We start from the raw sequence: 15,197 nt of genomic DNA on the forward strand, positions 1-15,197 counted from the left end.
ACCTGCAACTGTGATTGAGTTGTCATTATGATTATTTGATGTTGTAAATGCGCATCTGATTGTTTAGTGATGTGGGTGAATGATGAATACGTGTGTTATTGTGTGATGATTATGTGATGGTGATTGTGTTTATGTGATACTACACGTGCTACGTTTTTCACCTTTAATTTATTTGAGAGTATTCTCACCCTTTTATGTTTGTTGTTATGGTTGTGCTCCTCTGGAGTACAGACGATCAGGTACAACAGTAGATGTTTGATGCTAAAGAATGGTGGTGTGCCTCTTTAGTTATTTAACGTTTGACTCTTAGTGGAGTCGCTCTAATATGTAATATTGGGTAATGGATTGTTCTATGTTTTATTTTGTTGCATGTCTTATTCCTTTTGAGGACTGTTGAACCACTTTCTCATTTATTGTTGTTGAGATTTATATGATAAACTTATTTGTTTTCCGCTGCTTTTTTCTGGAAGTTTTAATTGTAGTTTTTTTATGACATGGTGAAGCATGTGTGACACTCTATTTGTTGTGTTATATCGATTTATTTAATCAAATGTTGAATCAGGGAAATAAGGTGTTACAGGTATAATCTACGAAAAACTCGCGTCTTTAGTGGAACTCTCAAGAGAGAACTCTTGGGGACAGGAGTAGGACAAGTGGTTAGGCCGAACTTGTATAAATCTCTAGTGCATGCTCTCTTTCTCTTCTCTCTTTATTTTTGTTTGCTTTATTCTATTTACGCCTTATTTATTTCTCTTCATCTCTACATTTTTATTTCCTTCTTCTATTTCGCTGCTTAATCTCTATTTAACTGATAAAATTAACTTAAACATTTTCTATAAATCAAATTTTTATAATTGGATAACATTTTTTAAACAACACAATTCATCCATGTTCTTGTGTTTGGAGTCATTTGATCAATAAGTGGCATCAGAGTCTAACTCCTGTAATAGGACAAATCGACTCAGGAGGTAGCAAAATGACTTCAAACACTTCTTATGTTTTTAACAATGGACTTTTCATAAATACACCTCCATTGTTTGATGATGGAAGTTTTTATATGTGGAAAGAAATAATTAAAATATTTTTGTATTCAATTGATTATTATTTATGGAATTTTATTTTAAAAGGTCATTTTGCCCTTATTCGTGTTATAAATAAAGAAACAGTAAACAAACCTAATTATTTGGGCACCACATAAGAAAGGAGGAAAGTGAAACTTGGGTTTCAAGGCAAGTACTTAATGATGAGTGTGTTAAGCACTAAATATTTATTACATGCTTATAAATATAGAATAGCTAAAGAAGTGGGGGATACCCTTAAGGAAATCCATGAAGTTCAATTGAGATAAAAAGGATAAACACATGTGTCTAAGAAAATGAGATACCAAGAACCAGTAAGAGATGGTTATCAAATATTGGTTTTATTATCTAAAAGTTTTCTTCTATTATATATCTAATATTAAAGAACTAGTATCAGAAATCTGACTCAGTGCTTGACTCCAAGGATAGGAAATTTTTTAATGAATTTCAGGAAAGATCAAACAAAAAGGAAGCTTAGAGAAGTAATTCAAATGATCAAGTATGCGGAAATAAGCTTAAATATATCTAAAGGATCTTCATCATATAAAGTAGATGCTTTTGAAAGATCATCACTAAAAGTGTCATACGAAAAGACAACCACCATATATGAAGGATCATCTGAAGAGACATCACTAAAAAAGTTATACGAATAATCGGTATATCAAAAGCTAAACCCAACATACGAAAATTCTGATGCATCATATGAAGAAGTTGTAACAACATATGAAGAATCAATTGTAGAAACCTCTTAAGATTCATGCAAATATTTGTGTAAACACTCATGTGAAGATTTATATAGATTTTTGTCCAGAAGTTCATCAAAGGATTGTCATGAAGTATTTTCTATGAGATAAATTGAAAAATCAAATGAAGAAAATCACATTTATTTCAAAGTTAGTACGAAGAAGACATTGATATGGTAACACTTTGACTTACAAGCAAAAGTTTAATTTAAGTGTTAAGTTGATCAAACAAATTAAGAAACTAGAAAAAAATATCATTGACTTCAAAGATCACATTAAATTTCTTGAAAATAGTAATGAAATATTTGGAATTGAATTAGTTGATATTAAAAGTCATTTGTTAGAATTTAGGAAATGTGAAACATGTAACTCGTTTAGAAATGAAGTTAGTAGTTTGCATGAAATCCTAGGAAAATTCACAAAGGGCGAAGAAAATTTAGACTTAATTTTATTCAATCAGAGAGCTTCATGTGATAAAAATGAATTACAATATCGACCGAATAAATTATTTATCAATATATTCCATGAAAATAAGAAATTCAATCGTCTTATTTATATATGTAATCATTGTTATAAGCATGATTATTTAGAATCATTTTGTTTTTCAAAAATGTACAATTTAAGATGGTCTAAAAGGGATAACTCCAGTCATCTTAAATCCACTAAGCAAAAGGACCCCGAAAATTTTGGTACCATAAACAAAAACTAGATTTGTTTTACCAAAATTTGTACAAAGCATGATTCTGAAGGCTCCATAAAAAAGATGGTTTTGATGGCTTTTGATGATTAAAGATGTGTTTTAAAAAATATTGCTAGTGAAAAGTCTTTGAGAATATTTCTATCAAGAAAGAGTGATGTATTGAATCACCTCTCGTGTCAAGTGATTCAGAGAGATGATTCTTCTTCAATTTTATTCATTCTCTTATCTATTCTCTTTAATGGGAGAGAATTTTGAAATTCTTTAAAATAAAATTTTAAAAGTAAGAACATGAAAATATGTTAAAAGTAAATATATTGAAGATTAACTATAGAGATGTATTCATCTATGTTTTCTCATAAAATAAAGGTTACAAATGGTTGTTTATATAAGTTATTGGATCTAAGGAATAGTAACAAACTAACTAACATAAGAGATAAAAGGGAAAAAGAAATAACAACCTAAATAATAGCTTATAAAAGTGGTTATAATAAATTTTATCTCTAATACTCCCCCTCAAGTTGGAGAGTGAGGATTATGAACTCCTAACTTGGACAAGAAGTCATGGAAAATCTTAGCTCCTAAAGATTTGGTGAATATGTAAGCTTGTTGGTGCTGAGTTGAAACATGAGCCGTAGTGATGGTGCCTGATTGGATATGATCTCTGATGAAATGGCAATTGACTTCAATATGTTTAGTTCTTTCGTGGAAGACAGGATTGACGGCTAAGTGAATGGTTGCTTGATTATCAGAGTATAATGGAGTAGGATGTGTGCAAGGGACTTGAAGAGTATTCAGTAAGTTGTGAAGCCAAATAATTTCACTTGTAGCATGTGCCATGTCTACATATTCAGCTTCACTAGAGGAGCGAGAGATGGTCACTTGTTTCTTTAGTTTCCATGAAATGGGGGCGTTTCTAAGTTTCATCAAATATCTTGATGTAGATTTTCGTGTTATGGGACATGATGCCCAATCCGAATCATAAAAGGAAAGCAGTTGGAGGTCATTGTTTTTAGGTAAGACGATGCCTTGACCTGGGGAGGATTTAAGGTATCGAAGGATTCTCATGGTTGCGTCCCAGTTATCTTGGAGGGATGTTTTCATGAACTGACTTAACACATGGACAAAGTATGTTAATTCTGGCCTTGTGATTGTGAGGTAAATGAGGCGAAGAGTGAGTCCTCTATATTTTAACAGATCATAGTAGAGTGGTTCATTAGCCAAGGAAAGCTTGTGATTGGCCTCCATGGGGAATGGGGAAGGCTTGGAACCAAGCATGCCATATTCAGTGAGAATATCAAGTGTATATTTTCGTTGACAGATAAATAAACCTTTTTGGATATGTGCTAGTTAGATATCAAGGAAGTACTTAAGTTTGCCAAGATCTTTCATATGAAAACATTGACTCAAGTAGTGATTGGATTTAGCACAAGCTTCTTCATGGTTTCCAGCAATGATTAAGTCATCAATGTAAACGACATCAGCTATGAAAATGGATATTTTGGTGTATGTGAAGAGGTTGTGATCAACATGGCTCTCCTGAAAACCATAGTCAATCAAAGCTTTTGATAATTTGGAATACCAGTTTCGAGAGGCTTGGTGTAACTCGTACAATGACTTATTCAACCGGCACACCATGTTAGGATATGTAGTTTTGTAGCCTTGTGGAGGTTTCATATAGACATATTCATCTAAATCGCCATGAAGGAAAGCATTGCTAACATCCATTTGATGGAGGATCCTTTGTTTGGTGGCTGCAACAATTAGTAAGCATCGAACAGTTGTCATTTTTATAATGGGTGCAAAGGTTTCATGGAAGTCCTCCCCTTCAGTTTGAGTAAATCCTTTTGTAACCAAACGAGCTTTATGCTTCTCAATTTCTCTTATGGCTTTGTGCTTAATCTTATACACCCATTGATAGTCTATTAACTTTTTGTCAGGTGGAAGAGTGGTTAGTTCCCATGTTTATTGTATGCCAATGCTTGAAGTTCTTGAGCCATGGCATCTCTCCACATTTGCAGTTTACTTGCCAGAGTGTATGATGTAGGTTCTTCAGTGTTACTAATTGTTGCAAGATAAGATTTATGATTTTGGGAGAAGTTTTCATAGTGGATAAAATCTGAAATAGGATATTTGATATTGGGATGCACATTGTAGCAATGGAAGTCTTTAAGGTGTTGTGGTGGCTGTCGTATTCTTGGTGGTAACTCTATTGCATCATGATTATGGTCATCAGTGTGCTCCCCCTCAGTCGCATCATCCTCATTGGATGAAATTTGGGAAGTTGAAACTGGGTTGGTTGGATTATGATCATCTTGTGCATGAGTGTTGCTAGGTGATTCTGGTGAGTGATTTGCATGGTCCTGGTGCAAATCATCAACAGCAGTAGTGTCAGGATTTATCAATGCAGTGTTAAGTTCTTGTGAATTGATAGGAGAATATCTGCAAGAGATGGAGCCGAATCAGTTTGTGATTCTTCATCACTATAGTATTCTATAGAATTGTGAACAATGTTGGTGGAAGATGGGTTTTATGCTTGAAGGAAGGGATAAGTATCCTCATAGAAGAAGATGTCTTGTGATATATGGAAAGTATGAGTTTGAAGATTATAAATTTTCCAGCCTTTTTGTCCTTGTGGATATCCAAGGAATAAACATTTGTCAGCTCGTGGATCAAATTTGTCTAGTGGTTTGGAGACATTCTTCATGTAGCATAAACATCCAAAATTGCGTAGATGATCATATTGGGGTGCCTTTTCAAAAAGAAGCTCATAGGGAGTGAGGCCTTTATTAGAAACAGTAGGGGTACGATTGATTAAGTATGTTGTAGTCAAAATGAAGTTACCCCAAAAGTGTAGTGGAAGGTTGGCTTGAAAACGTAATGCTCGCGCTATATTCAATATATGTTTATGTTTATGTTTTACGCGTCTATTTTGTTGTAGGGTGTAAACACAAGAAGTTTCATGAATTATTCCCTCTTGGTAAATGAAATTTAAGAACTTGGAGTTAATATACCATTGTCGCTGCAAATTTTCTTGATATTTTTATTGAATTATCGCTTGATCAGATTACAGAAAGTAGTCAAGTGATGCAATGTTTCAGTTTTTGATTTCATTAGGTACACCCAAATGTCTCTAGTGTAATCATCAATAATTGTGAGAAAATATTATGCTCCATTATGTGAAGCAGTATTGTATTTTCCCCAAAGATCACAATGGATCAAATCAAAAGTTGCAGTAGCTTTATTATTACTAGAAGGAAATGAGTTTCGACATTGTTTTGCTTTATGACATATATCACAGCAGACTGGTTTATGTGAGTCAAAAGTACATTTAAGATGATGTGAAATTTGTTGTAAAGCTTGAGGAGAAGGGTGTCCCATTCTAGTGTGCCACAAAGTAGTTAAGTCTTTCTTAGTTGCCTCTAAGAATCCATGTTGAGATGACTTTGTGAACAGATAGACACCTTCATACATGCTACCGAATCCAATCTTCTTATTCGTTAGAGGGTCATGGATTATGCAGCAATTTTGGTCAGAAGTTACCATACAAGATAGATCACGAGTCAATCTATGAATGGAAATCAAGTTGCAATTAAATGAAGGAACTAGAAGCACATTATGTAGTATGAAATTAGGGGACAAAAATACATCTCTTATGCAATCAACAAGAGTGGATGTTCCAGTAGGAGTAATGATTTGGAAAGACTTTGATAATTGCTTAATATTATGCAAAATAGATGGTAAATAAGTCATGTGATGAGATGCACCACTATCAAGTATCCATGTATGAGTTGCATGTACATTACCGCTCAAGTTATCGAGATTGGGAATTGGATTTTTGGTGTGAGTTCCATGTAAAGCATGCCCTGATGTTGAACCTTCTGCAACATCACGTTTTTCAACTGATGCTCTATGGTCTCTTCTTGGAGTTCTTCTGGTTTCCCAATGTGTAGGATAGCCGACAATTTCAAAGCTTTTTTCTTTGACATGACCATTTTTACCACAGTGATCACACTTGACTTTCGGGTATTCGCGCCATTTTGATTTGTCATGTTTTGAAGAGTGAAAAAATGAACTTGTATTCCTGTTAATGCTTCTTGTTGTATCAATTTTTAACCGTAATTCCTCTTGTTGTATAAGGTTTAAAACGCGTCGCAATGGTGGGAGGGGATCGGAGTTGAGGATAATGCCCTTGATTTGAGCAAATTGATCTTTGTCAAGACCACCAAGAAACAGATGCACGTGTTGTTCATCATCTCTTTTGGTTAAAGATTTGGAGGCTCCACGGTTGCACTCCGGTGTCGGTTGGAGTTCATCAAATTCGTCGAAAAGGCTCTTGAATTTGGTGTAATATTTTGTTATACTCGTGTCAGAATCTTTCTGCAGAAGACATATGGTGCGCCATAACTGATGATTGTGTGGTGCGTTGATCTGGGCAAATCTTTCTTCAAGACCAATCCAAATTTCACGGGGAGTTGATGTGTGCGAGATGCTTCCATGAAGATTTGGATTAATCGCATTGATAATTCATGCCATGACCATGGAATCTGCTTTCTCCCAGCTGGAAAAATCTACAAATTGTGGGCAGGTCTCTTGATAGAACCATCAACGAAACAGAGTTTCACCTTCGCTCGTAGAGCGATTTTCATGGTTCGAAGCCATGTACGGTAATTGTTGTCATTCAAGGTTGAAGAAACAAGAGAGGTTCCTGGGTTATCAGAATTATTCAGAGTGTATGCAGGATTGGGTGGGATGATGGTGGATTGAGGTTCTTGCTCAAATTGATCATCATCGAAATCGTTGTACTCGGATGTCATATTGAAGATTAACTATAGAGATCTATTCATCTATGTTTTCTCATAAAATAAAGGTTACAATATGATGTTTATATAAAATATTGGACCTAAGAAATAATAACACACTAACTAACATAAGAGATAAAAGAAAAAAAGAAATAATAACCTATAAAAGTGATTATATAAACCTTATCTCTAATAAAATACGTGAAAATATGAAAATGTAAATATAAAAACTATACATAAATAGAAAGAAAGGGAAAGCAAATTATGTTGTTATCCTTTTTGAAATACATGAATCTATAGAAATATAAATATGTTTAAAACATGTGCATGTCTATGTGTAGCGTGTCCTCTTTGTTATATAGCATAGTAATTTTCTATGATATCTCAAATTCGAGCACAATCTTATCTCATAAAGTGTTTATTTGAGCGAGTGTTGACTACTAGATCAATAAACAAAATAAGTAGTGACATATTCAAATATAACGCAAATTTACATTTTCACAAGGTTGCATTTAACATATAATTATATATTCACTTATTTTCATTTTATACACTAGTTTTAAACGAGCATTCTCGTATCCGTTTATCCGCTCACGTCAAAAATATAAACGAATTTTTTTTATTAATTTAATTTTAATTTTAATTATTTATATAATAAATTTAATGAATAAACTCATTTAAAAAAGTATTGTATAAATTATGAAAATTTATATTAAGAAGTTATCCTTATTTCAGTTTTTTTTTATTTGAAATATTATCATTTATGGATAAATTTGGTAGAAAAATTTAAGAAGTTATTTAAGGAACAATTTAAAAATATATATATATTTCAAACTCTCATATCCCCTTAGTTATAGATACTTTTTGTTCATATTTAACACAGGTTTACATATCCAGGTTTAATAATTGCTAATGATTTTTTTTAATATGTTAAACATGCTGAAAAAAACATTTAAAAGTACATATGGAATTAACACCGGATATTAAAACTGCGTAAAAAACGTTATTTTTCATAAAGATATAAACAAGGGAAGTTTGTAATTTTGTAGAAAAGAAAAATACATTTAATCAATTAATTTATAGTATTTTTTTTATATATGATTGACGTCCAAGAAAACTATCCGTGACAATGGCAAGCAACCGAAGACATATTTAGCTTAGTGTCAATGATTCAAATCTGGCATATTTGATAGTGACAAAAATGTAGATGTTCAATATTAAAATGATGTAAAAGACAAGATGATTATATTTTCGAATTTACGGTAAGAGGAAACAAGGTTAGTGTGTGTGAATTGTGAGTGTGAGTGGGAAATGAAAGGACGTGGAAGCCACGCTTGAAATCCACCCATCGCTAATTTAGCTTCTAACAAAGAGAAAGAAAACGAGATGGGTCCCCACTCTACCCACTCACACATATGTTTAATTCAGACATTAGTACAAAACATTATTACTCCAATATCCTCAAAAAAGACAAGGTCAAAACACACCAGAGGAGACACTGTCCTGCTAACAAGTACTCGTATAAAATATTTGATGAATTGAGAAAGCTTTTTAATCACATGACATAACACTACAATTTATCTTCTTACCGAGAAAGATTCAATGGAGAAATCGGATCAGGTTCCATGTGACGTGATTACCGATCTTGGCTTCTTTCTTTTATTTCTCGTAAATCTAAAAACTAGAATTATGTACTCAATTTTAACTATACTATCAAAATTTATATGCACAAAACTAGAGGAGAATTTATTTATTTCCTCTACTTTCTCTGCTTTTCATGACTCTTTTTCAAGTCCAACGCCCTCGCTTTCACTGCAAAAGTGAACACAACTACCCTTGTTTTTAAATTCCTTTACCATTCTTCAGAAGCCCCACTTGTTTATGTTTATTCAACAGATAATAGACTTTAATGCATTGAATTTAACACCAATAATCTCATTACATGCTCTTGTGTAACGATAATAAATTTAAAATTAAAAAAATTTCCTTCCAATATCCGTCCATCTTTTTTGTATAACAACTGTACATTGTTTTTATTTTTCTACTATCCAAGCATTTTTCAATCTAATCTTAGGGAAACAATTTCCCTTCACCCCTCTACTATATTTTCCATCTCATTTTCATAATCCTATTAAGTAACCACAAAAAATAAACCCCATCCCATTTTATAAGAAAAAAAAATTCTCAACTTAGAACACATTTTCCATATACAAATTTTCCCTGATCCAGCATCATCATGGCTGTATCTTTAAAATTCAGCCAAGAAACAACTCCAACTCAAGTGAGATTCTGAGGGCCCACTTGAACACAGAGTGACATGTTTCACAGTCAACTCTAGTCCTGCTTCTGCAAGTGGTATCAAATTTCCAAAGATTTTTCCTGGATTTTTGTGATCATGATTCATTGCAGATTTTCCAAACTTCAGGAGGAAATATTTTAGCTTGATCTTGTACTCACTGGTTACTCACTGCTACCAATCTTCAATGAATATTCTCCCTATAAAATCTCGAAACCTCTTTGAGTATAGCTTTGGATCAACAGCTGAAATTGAAGTAGGGTCAACTTGCAAGGACTTGTAAGCATGCTCAAGCTTCTTGCTAATATCATAGTCTTGCAAAATATCAATAATCCCAAAATATAAAACGCAATCATAAGTCTCTCCGCTGCTATAAGGGTTCAAATGGCTGATTCCACCATTGGTGTATTGATCAAAATCACTCCTCCTTGCTAGTCGCTCGGCTCTTGCTGGCATATTGGCTCCTAGCCTAATTAATGATTTCCTGAAGCAAGAAATCATACTAAATATGAATTCATATAGAAAAATACCAACAATCTTCAAACGAGTGTATTGGATAAAAAAAAACTATTTGAAATTAGAAAAATACCAACAATCTTCAAACGAGTGTATTGGATACTAAATAGTTAGGAGTGTAAATACTTTAAAAAAAAACAGAATCTTCAAACGACACAGTAACTGACATTTGAAATTGTTGGGGCAGTATATGACACTGTATTGGATAAATAAGAGATGAATGCAAAGGTAAGAAACAAACATGATTGCAATCAATAAATTTATTGTCAGACTAGAAATATATTATAAATCAAAATTAAATCTAATAAAATTGACCATAGCTTTCATGTGTCCCACAAACAACTATTTCCTGCAATCCTATACCGACTTAACTTGCCAACATAATGCAAACTACTCTCAATTATTATCATGAATTATTATCATGAAAGATATAAATTATAATGAAGAAATTATCAACAATTTTAATGCCATTAATGAATTAGGATTTAAGCTCTCAATTATTATCATGAATTATTATCATGAAAGATATAAATCAAAATGAAGAAATTATCAAACAATTTTAATGTCATCAATGAATTAGGATTTAAGCCGGCACGTATTATAGGCCTACAACTTATTCTTTTGTGATACCTTCAAGTGATGACAATGCAATGCAACCAATTTAGAACAAACTAAATACATCTGGTGAGCACAAGCAGTTCTCATTTTTACTGGGATTTATTAATGATTCCAACAGATTAAGGAAACACCCCTCAAAGCCATTCCAATAATTAAGTTTAGGTTGCAAGTCATATAACAACCCAATCATTTAATAATTTAATCATTTAATAGATTAATAACTAAAATTTCTATATTATTTAAAAGAACTAGAACAGATCATGACATACCTTCCAGATTTAACTCGATCCCTATCTTGCAGCTCTGCCTCAAGAAAGCGATAACCACGCATGAACTTCTCATTATGATAAGAATCTTGATTGCCTAAAAGGGAATAGAAACTTACTTTGAGATCATGTGTAACATAAACATTTAACCATACGCATTGAAGTGGGTAATGGATCAATACCAGTGCGTAAAAGAAAAGGTGACAACCCCATTTTGTCATATGTGTTGTCGTCGCGAAAATGAAGTCCAACCAAAAGACTGTAATCCATTATTTTCTCGGTTTCCAAAAACTCGCAATCACGCTCAATTTGTCTGAACACAATATCATAACTTGTCAGACAAGTATGCCATAACATTTCACAGCTAAGGAACAGCCCAGAAAATAATAGATATAATTAACATGACAACTTACTTAATAAGATCCTGGAACCAATTTCTTTGAACCCGAAACACATAATTCAGATCAAGGTCCTTGAGGGTGGTAGTTTCATCAATCTCATCCTCAGGTTTGTCTGTTGCACGACCATGTGAAGATCCTTTTAAATCAAATCTTCTATGAATTGGATATTCAGAGCAGAAAAGATTTCCCATCACAATAAATCGGATCTGATTTTTCAACAATTAAAAGTCAGTTATAGAATCGCACAAGAGAAACTCTTCTAACAGCTAGGATAATATATCTATCAATTCATACCTTCTGGCCTCCAATTGGTTTAACACAATGTACCCCGTAGAATTTTGTCACCAGTGAATTCTCATATTTAGACACGTGTTTGTAATAGCTTCGAAGCATCCGAAGAAGGACCTAAAAGTTGATAGTAAGAAAGAACCAGTCGTCAATGTGAGTATACATCGAGCCAAAGACACTTATAGTTGCATTATACTCCCACGGTTTCAAAATGAGTGTCATTTAAGGTTTTCCAAACAGATTAAGGAATGCAATAAATTATCAAAACTCAGAATACACTACACTTCTACTAAATTAGCCTTATTAACATGCCCATGTTGGAAGTAGTGTATACAATAATAATTAAATGGCATGATTTAAAAATATCAATGATTTATATCTTTAAAAGAGGGAACGACATTCATTTTTAAACAATTCATTGGTTAAAATGACACACATATGGAATCTAGGTTTAAAATTCTACTAATGATTTGACCAACGGTTTTGATTAACAGCTACATGAAGTAAAAGACAGACAACAATCATTTTGTCATATGGTATATAATATTCTAAGCATGCAAACATGAAACCTTTGTGAAATTCAAAAGACACAAAATTCAACAAAAGCATATACAACATATGTATCTATCTAACCTTGACTTCAGATTTCTTCACTGTCTTAATCATGAATCTGTCATCTTGGGTCAAGTAGAAGACACTTCCACTTTTCCCAGGAGAGGAAAGTTCTCTGAGAGCATCATCCCCACATATAGCCAACATGTAATCAGCAGGATCAACCTGAAACAGCTTCCTCAAATGTCTGAAGATTCAAAGCAAAACAAGTCAACAACAGAGCACAACACAATTTCAACACGCTAAACAACTCAACACCAAATACCATCCATAAAAACCCAATATAATTTCAACACAGGTCTCCCCAGTCCTCACCAAAATATCAATACACTCAAACAAACAAACAAACAAACATAAATAAATAAATAAAATTCAATAAGAAAAAAGAGAGTTATACCTAAAAACCACAGGGCAGTAATCTTTCCATCGAAACTCGGCAGATTGATGAGGCGGGGTAATTTTGGATCCTTCGGCTGGAAACTTTGTCCAGAACTTCTCCTTAGAATCAAAATCACTAGGTTTAAGCTCTCGCAACTTAGATGCTTCCTTCCCAACGGTGTACCTATACAAAACATGAGTTAAATTAAACAACAAACCCAAACACAAAATAACAATAACAAAACAAATTGAAATGATCAAGCGCCTTAGAGACTGTAATTTACCTAATCCCCAATTGCAAATTAAGCATCAACTCATAATTCTTATGCCCTTTGGAAATAGTTTCACCAGGTCTCTTAACTTCAGAAGAGAAACAACAAGGGTGTTTCCGAAATTCATCAGGCTCGGACGCTGTTCCATCGCGATAAAACATGGATGCTTCGAGATTATCAACAATATCACAAGTGATATCACCAGCTTCACCCTCAGATTCCCAAATACAAATCCTGGGGAAACTCTTATCATTTAAACTCCCTCTGGCACTAACAGTATCAACAGAAGAACGCTTCCTCATCATCACAGGGGCAAAACTGTCATTCCACGACAATCCCCCACCACCACCATAACTTGAACCCTTGAAATTCAAACCATGCTGTATCTTCATAACTCCTTGTCCTTTCGGCACACCATTCTCCCACTGACCCTCGTAACGGTTTCCGTTAACCCATACTAACTGACCTTTACCAGAAATAACGCCGTTACGCCATTCTCCAACGTATTCATTCCCATTCTTCCAAGCGTAACGCCCCTGACCGTCTTGAACGTTACGCTTCCACCATCCCTCATACAAATCACCGTTTGCGTAACGTTTCTGACCGAACCCGTGCTTCCTATCGGAGCTCCATGACCCGCGGTACGTATCTCCGTCGGATCCAACGAAAGTCCCAAACCCTTCCATTCGACCCGACTTGAACTCTCCCTCGTAAGTCGCACCCGAAGGCCATGAAAATTTTCCTTTCCCCGAAGCTTTTCCTCGCTTCCATTCTCCTTCATACATACAACCGTCAGTCCACAGATACTTACCGGATCCATTCGGCACGTTACCTGAGAAACTTCCTACATAGAAATCTCCGTTAGGAAGCACCCTCTCCACAACGGATCTACCATCGGAAACCACCGTAAAGCTCGTCGGCGTCACTCTCCGGCCACCTCCTTGAGAACGGCTTCTTCCAGCAATCACCGCCGGTGGAGACTGTCTATTTTCCTTTTCCGGCTCCGGAATGCTGTTCTTCGCAGTGGCATCAACTTCGTCGGATTCATTACAAATAACCGCGTCGCTCATTGTCGATTATTTCAGATGAAACTCAAGAATCAATGCATTTTCCGGCGATTAATGTTTCCTGTAGTTTGTTCAGTAAGAAACAGACTGTAAATCACTAAGCTCCGGAGAGATTCCGGTTCGTGAATACGCCGGCGGCAAGTTTTTCAGTTTTCTGTTTTCGTTAACCCTTTCTCTCTCTTTTCTTTATTTTTTTCTCTTGTTTTCTCTTTTTGTACTGTTTAGAAGAAAAATGAGTGGGAATCATAGAAAGCACAGAAGCTAAGCGGATAGAAAGAGAGAGTATAATACAGACAGACAGGACATTTATTTTCAGTTTTAATACAAAAAATAAAAAAACATTATACTAATTTTCTCGAAATAAATGGAAAAATGAAAAGAGCGTTTAATTTGCCAGCCAGCGCTTCTTTAACTAATTAATTAATTATTTTAATTTTAAATTACCAAAACGACAGCGTATCATCTTCTCTTCCTTATTGGGTTTCGTAGTGACGTAACGGAATCTCCTAGGATTGCCAGCAGAGAGGATGTCATGTCACGGTTTCATTTCAGTTTCAGGTTCTCTGTGTGATTTGGGTTTAATTAGTAATTTTATGAGGATTAATTAATTGGATAGGAGTATATTTTATTAACTCGGAGTTTTGAATATTAATTAGACGTAGATCTTGTACTTTGTTTGTAATCAGAAAAATATTCTTGTGTTTGTAGAAATTTTTAATAGGGGCGATAATCTCTGCGACGATTTTGTTTACGTAGGGATCAATTATTTTGATTTGAATTTAGCTTCATCATTATCTTTTTTTTCTCTTTGGTTCAGCTTTATCCCATTATTATTTGTTGGTTGATTGGATCATGGATGGGATATTTTGTTTAATAAATAAATAAATATGTAACAAAGTGGGGTTTCTTATCTTATAATGATGAAAAATATGAAGAAAAAAAATATTTTGTTTTTTATTTAGTTTCTTTTCCGGGAGGGTATTCTACTTTTTGTTGTTATTGGTATTTTTATTTTCATGATAATAATGTTTTGTGTTATAGCAATTTGTTTAAGCAAGTAGAAAATGAAACTTATTTGAAAGTAATGGAAATAGAAATGAAAATGAAGGCTAGTTTTAGGTGGTGGGAGTAGTGTTAACAACCCTTGAGAAAGTGCAAAATG

The 15,197-nt window shown here is 33.9% G+C and overlaps 1 protein-coding gene across 1 annotated transcript; it reads right to left on the minus strand.

Annotated features, from left to right (window-relative positions):
* Window positions 1–9,303: 9,303 nt before the first annotated feature.
* Window positions 9,304–14,387, minus strand: LOC127118877 (phosphatidylinositol 4-phosphate 5-kinase 1). Its single transcript, XM_051049114.1, has 8 exons — window positions 12,981–14,387; window positions 12,716–12,880; window positions 12,340–12,505; window positions 11,713–11,823; window positions 11,431–11,624; window positions 11,200–11,330; window positions 11,021–11,114; window positions 9,304–10,101 (listed from the first exon to the last, which is right to left on the minus strand). Exons 1-8 carry the CDS (start codon window positions 14,036–14,038, stop codon window positions 9,792–9,794), a joined length of 2,229 nt encoding a protein of 742 aa, XP_050905071.1. The 5' UTR covers window positions 14,039–14,387; the 3' UTR covers window positions 9,304–9,791.
* Window positions 14,388–15,197: the final 810 nt, after the last annotated feature.

This window comes from Lathyrus oleraceus, chromosome 2 (assembly GCF_024323335.1).
Source record: "Lathyrus oleraceus cultivar Zhongwan6 chromosome 2, CAAS_Psat_ZW6_1.0, whole genome shotgun sequence".
Classification (NCBI taxonomy): Eukaryota; Viridiplantae; Streptophyta; class Magnoliopsida; order Fabales; family Fabaceae; genus Lathyrus; species Lathyrus oleraceus.

Coding starts and splice junctions, on each gene's coding strand:
- LOC127118877 (XM_051049114.1), bottom strand. CDS start 14,038: ATGAGCGACGCGGTTATTTGTAATGAATCCGACGAAGTTGATGCCACT. Junction 12,881..12,980: donor AATTTGCAATTGGGGATTAG/GTAAATTACAGT, acceptor TGTTTTGTATAG/GTACACCGTTGGGAAGGAAG. Junction 11,824..12,339: donor TGAAGAAATCTGAAGTCAAG/GTTAGATAGATA, acceptor ATCAACTTTTAG/GTCCTTCTTCGGATGCTTCG.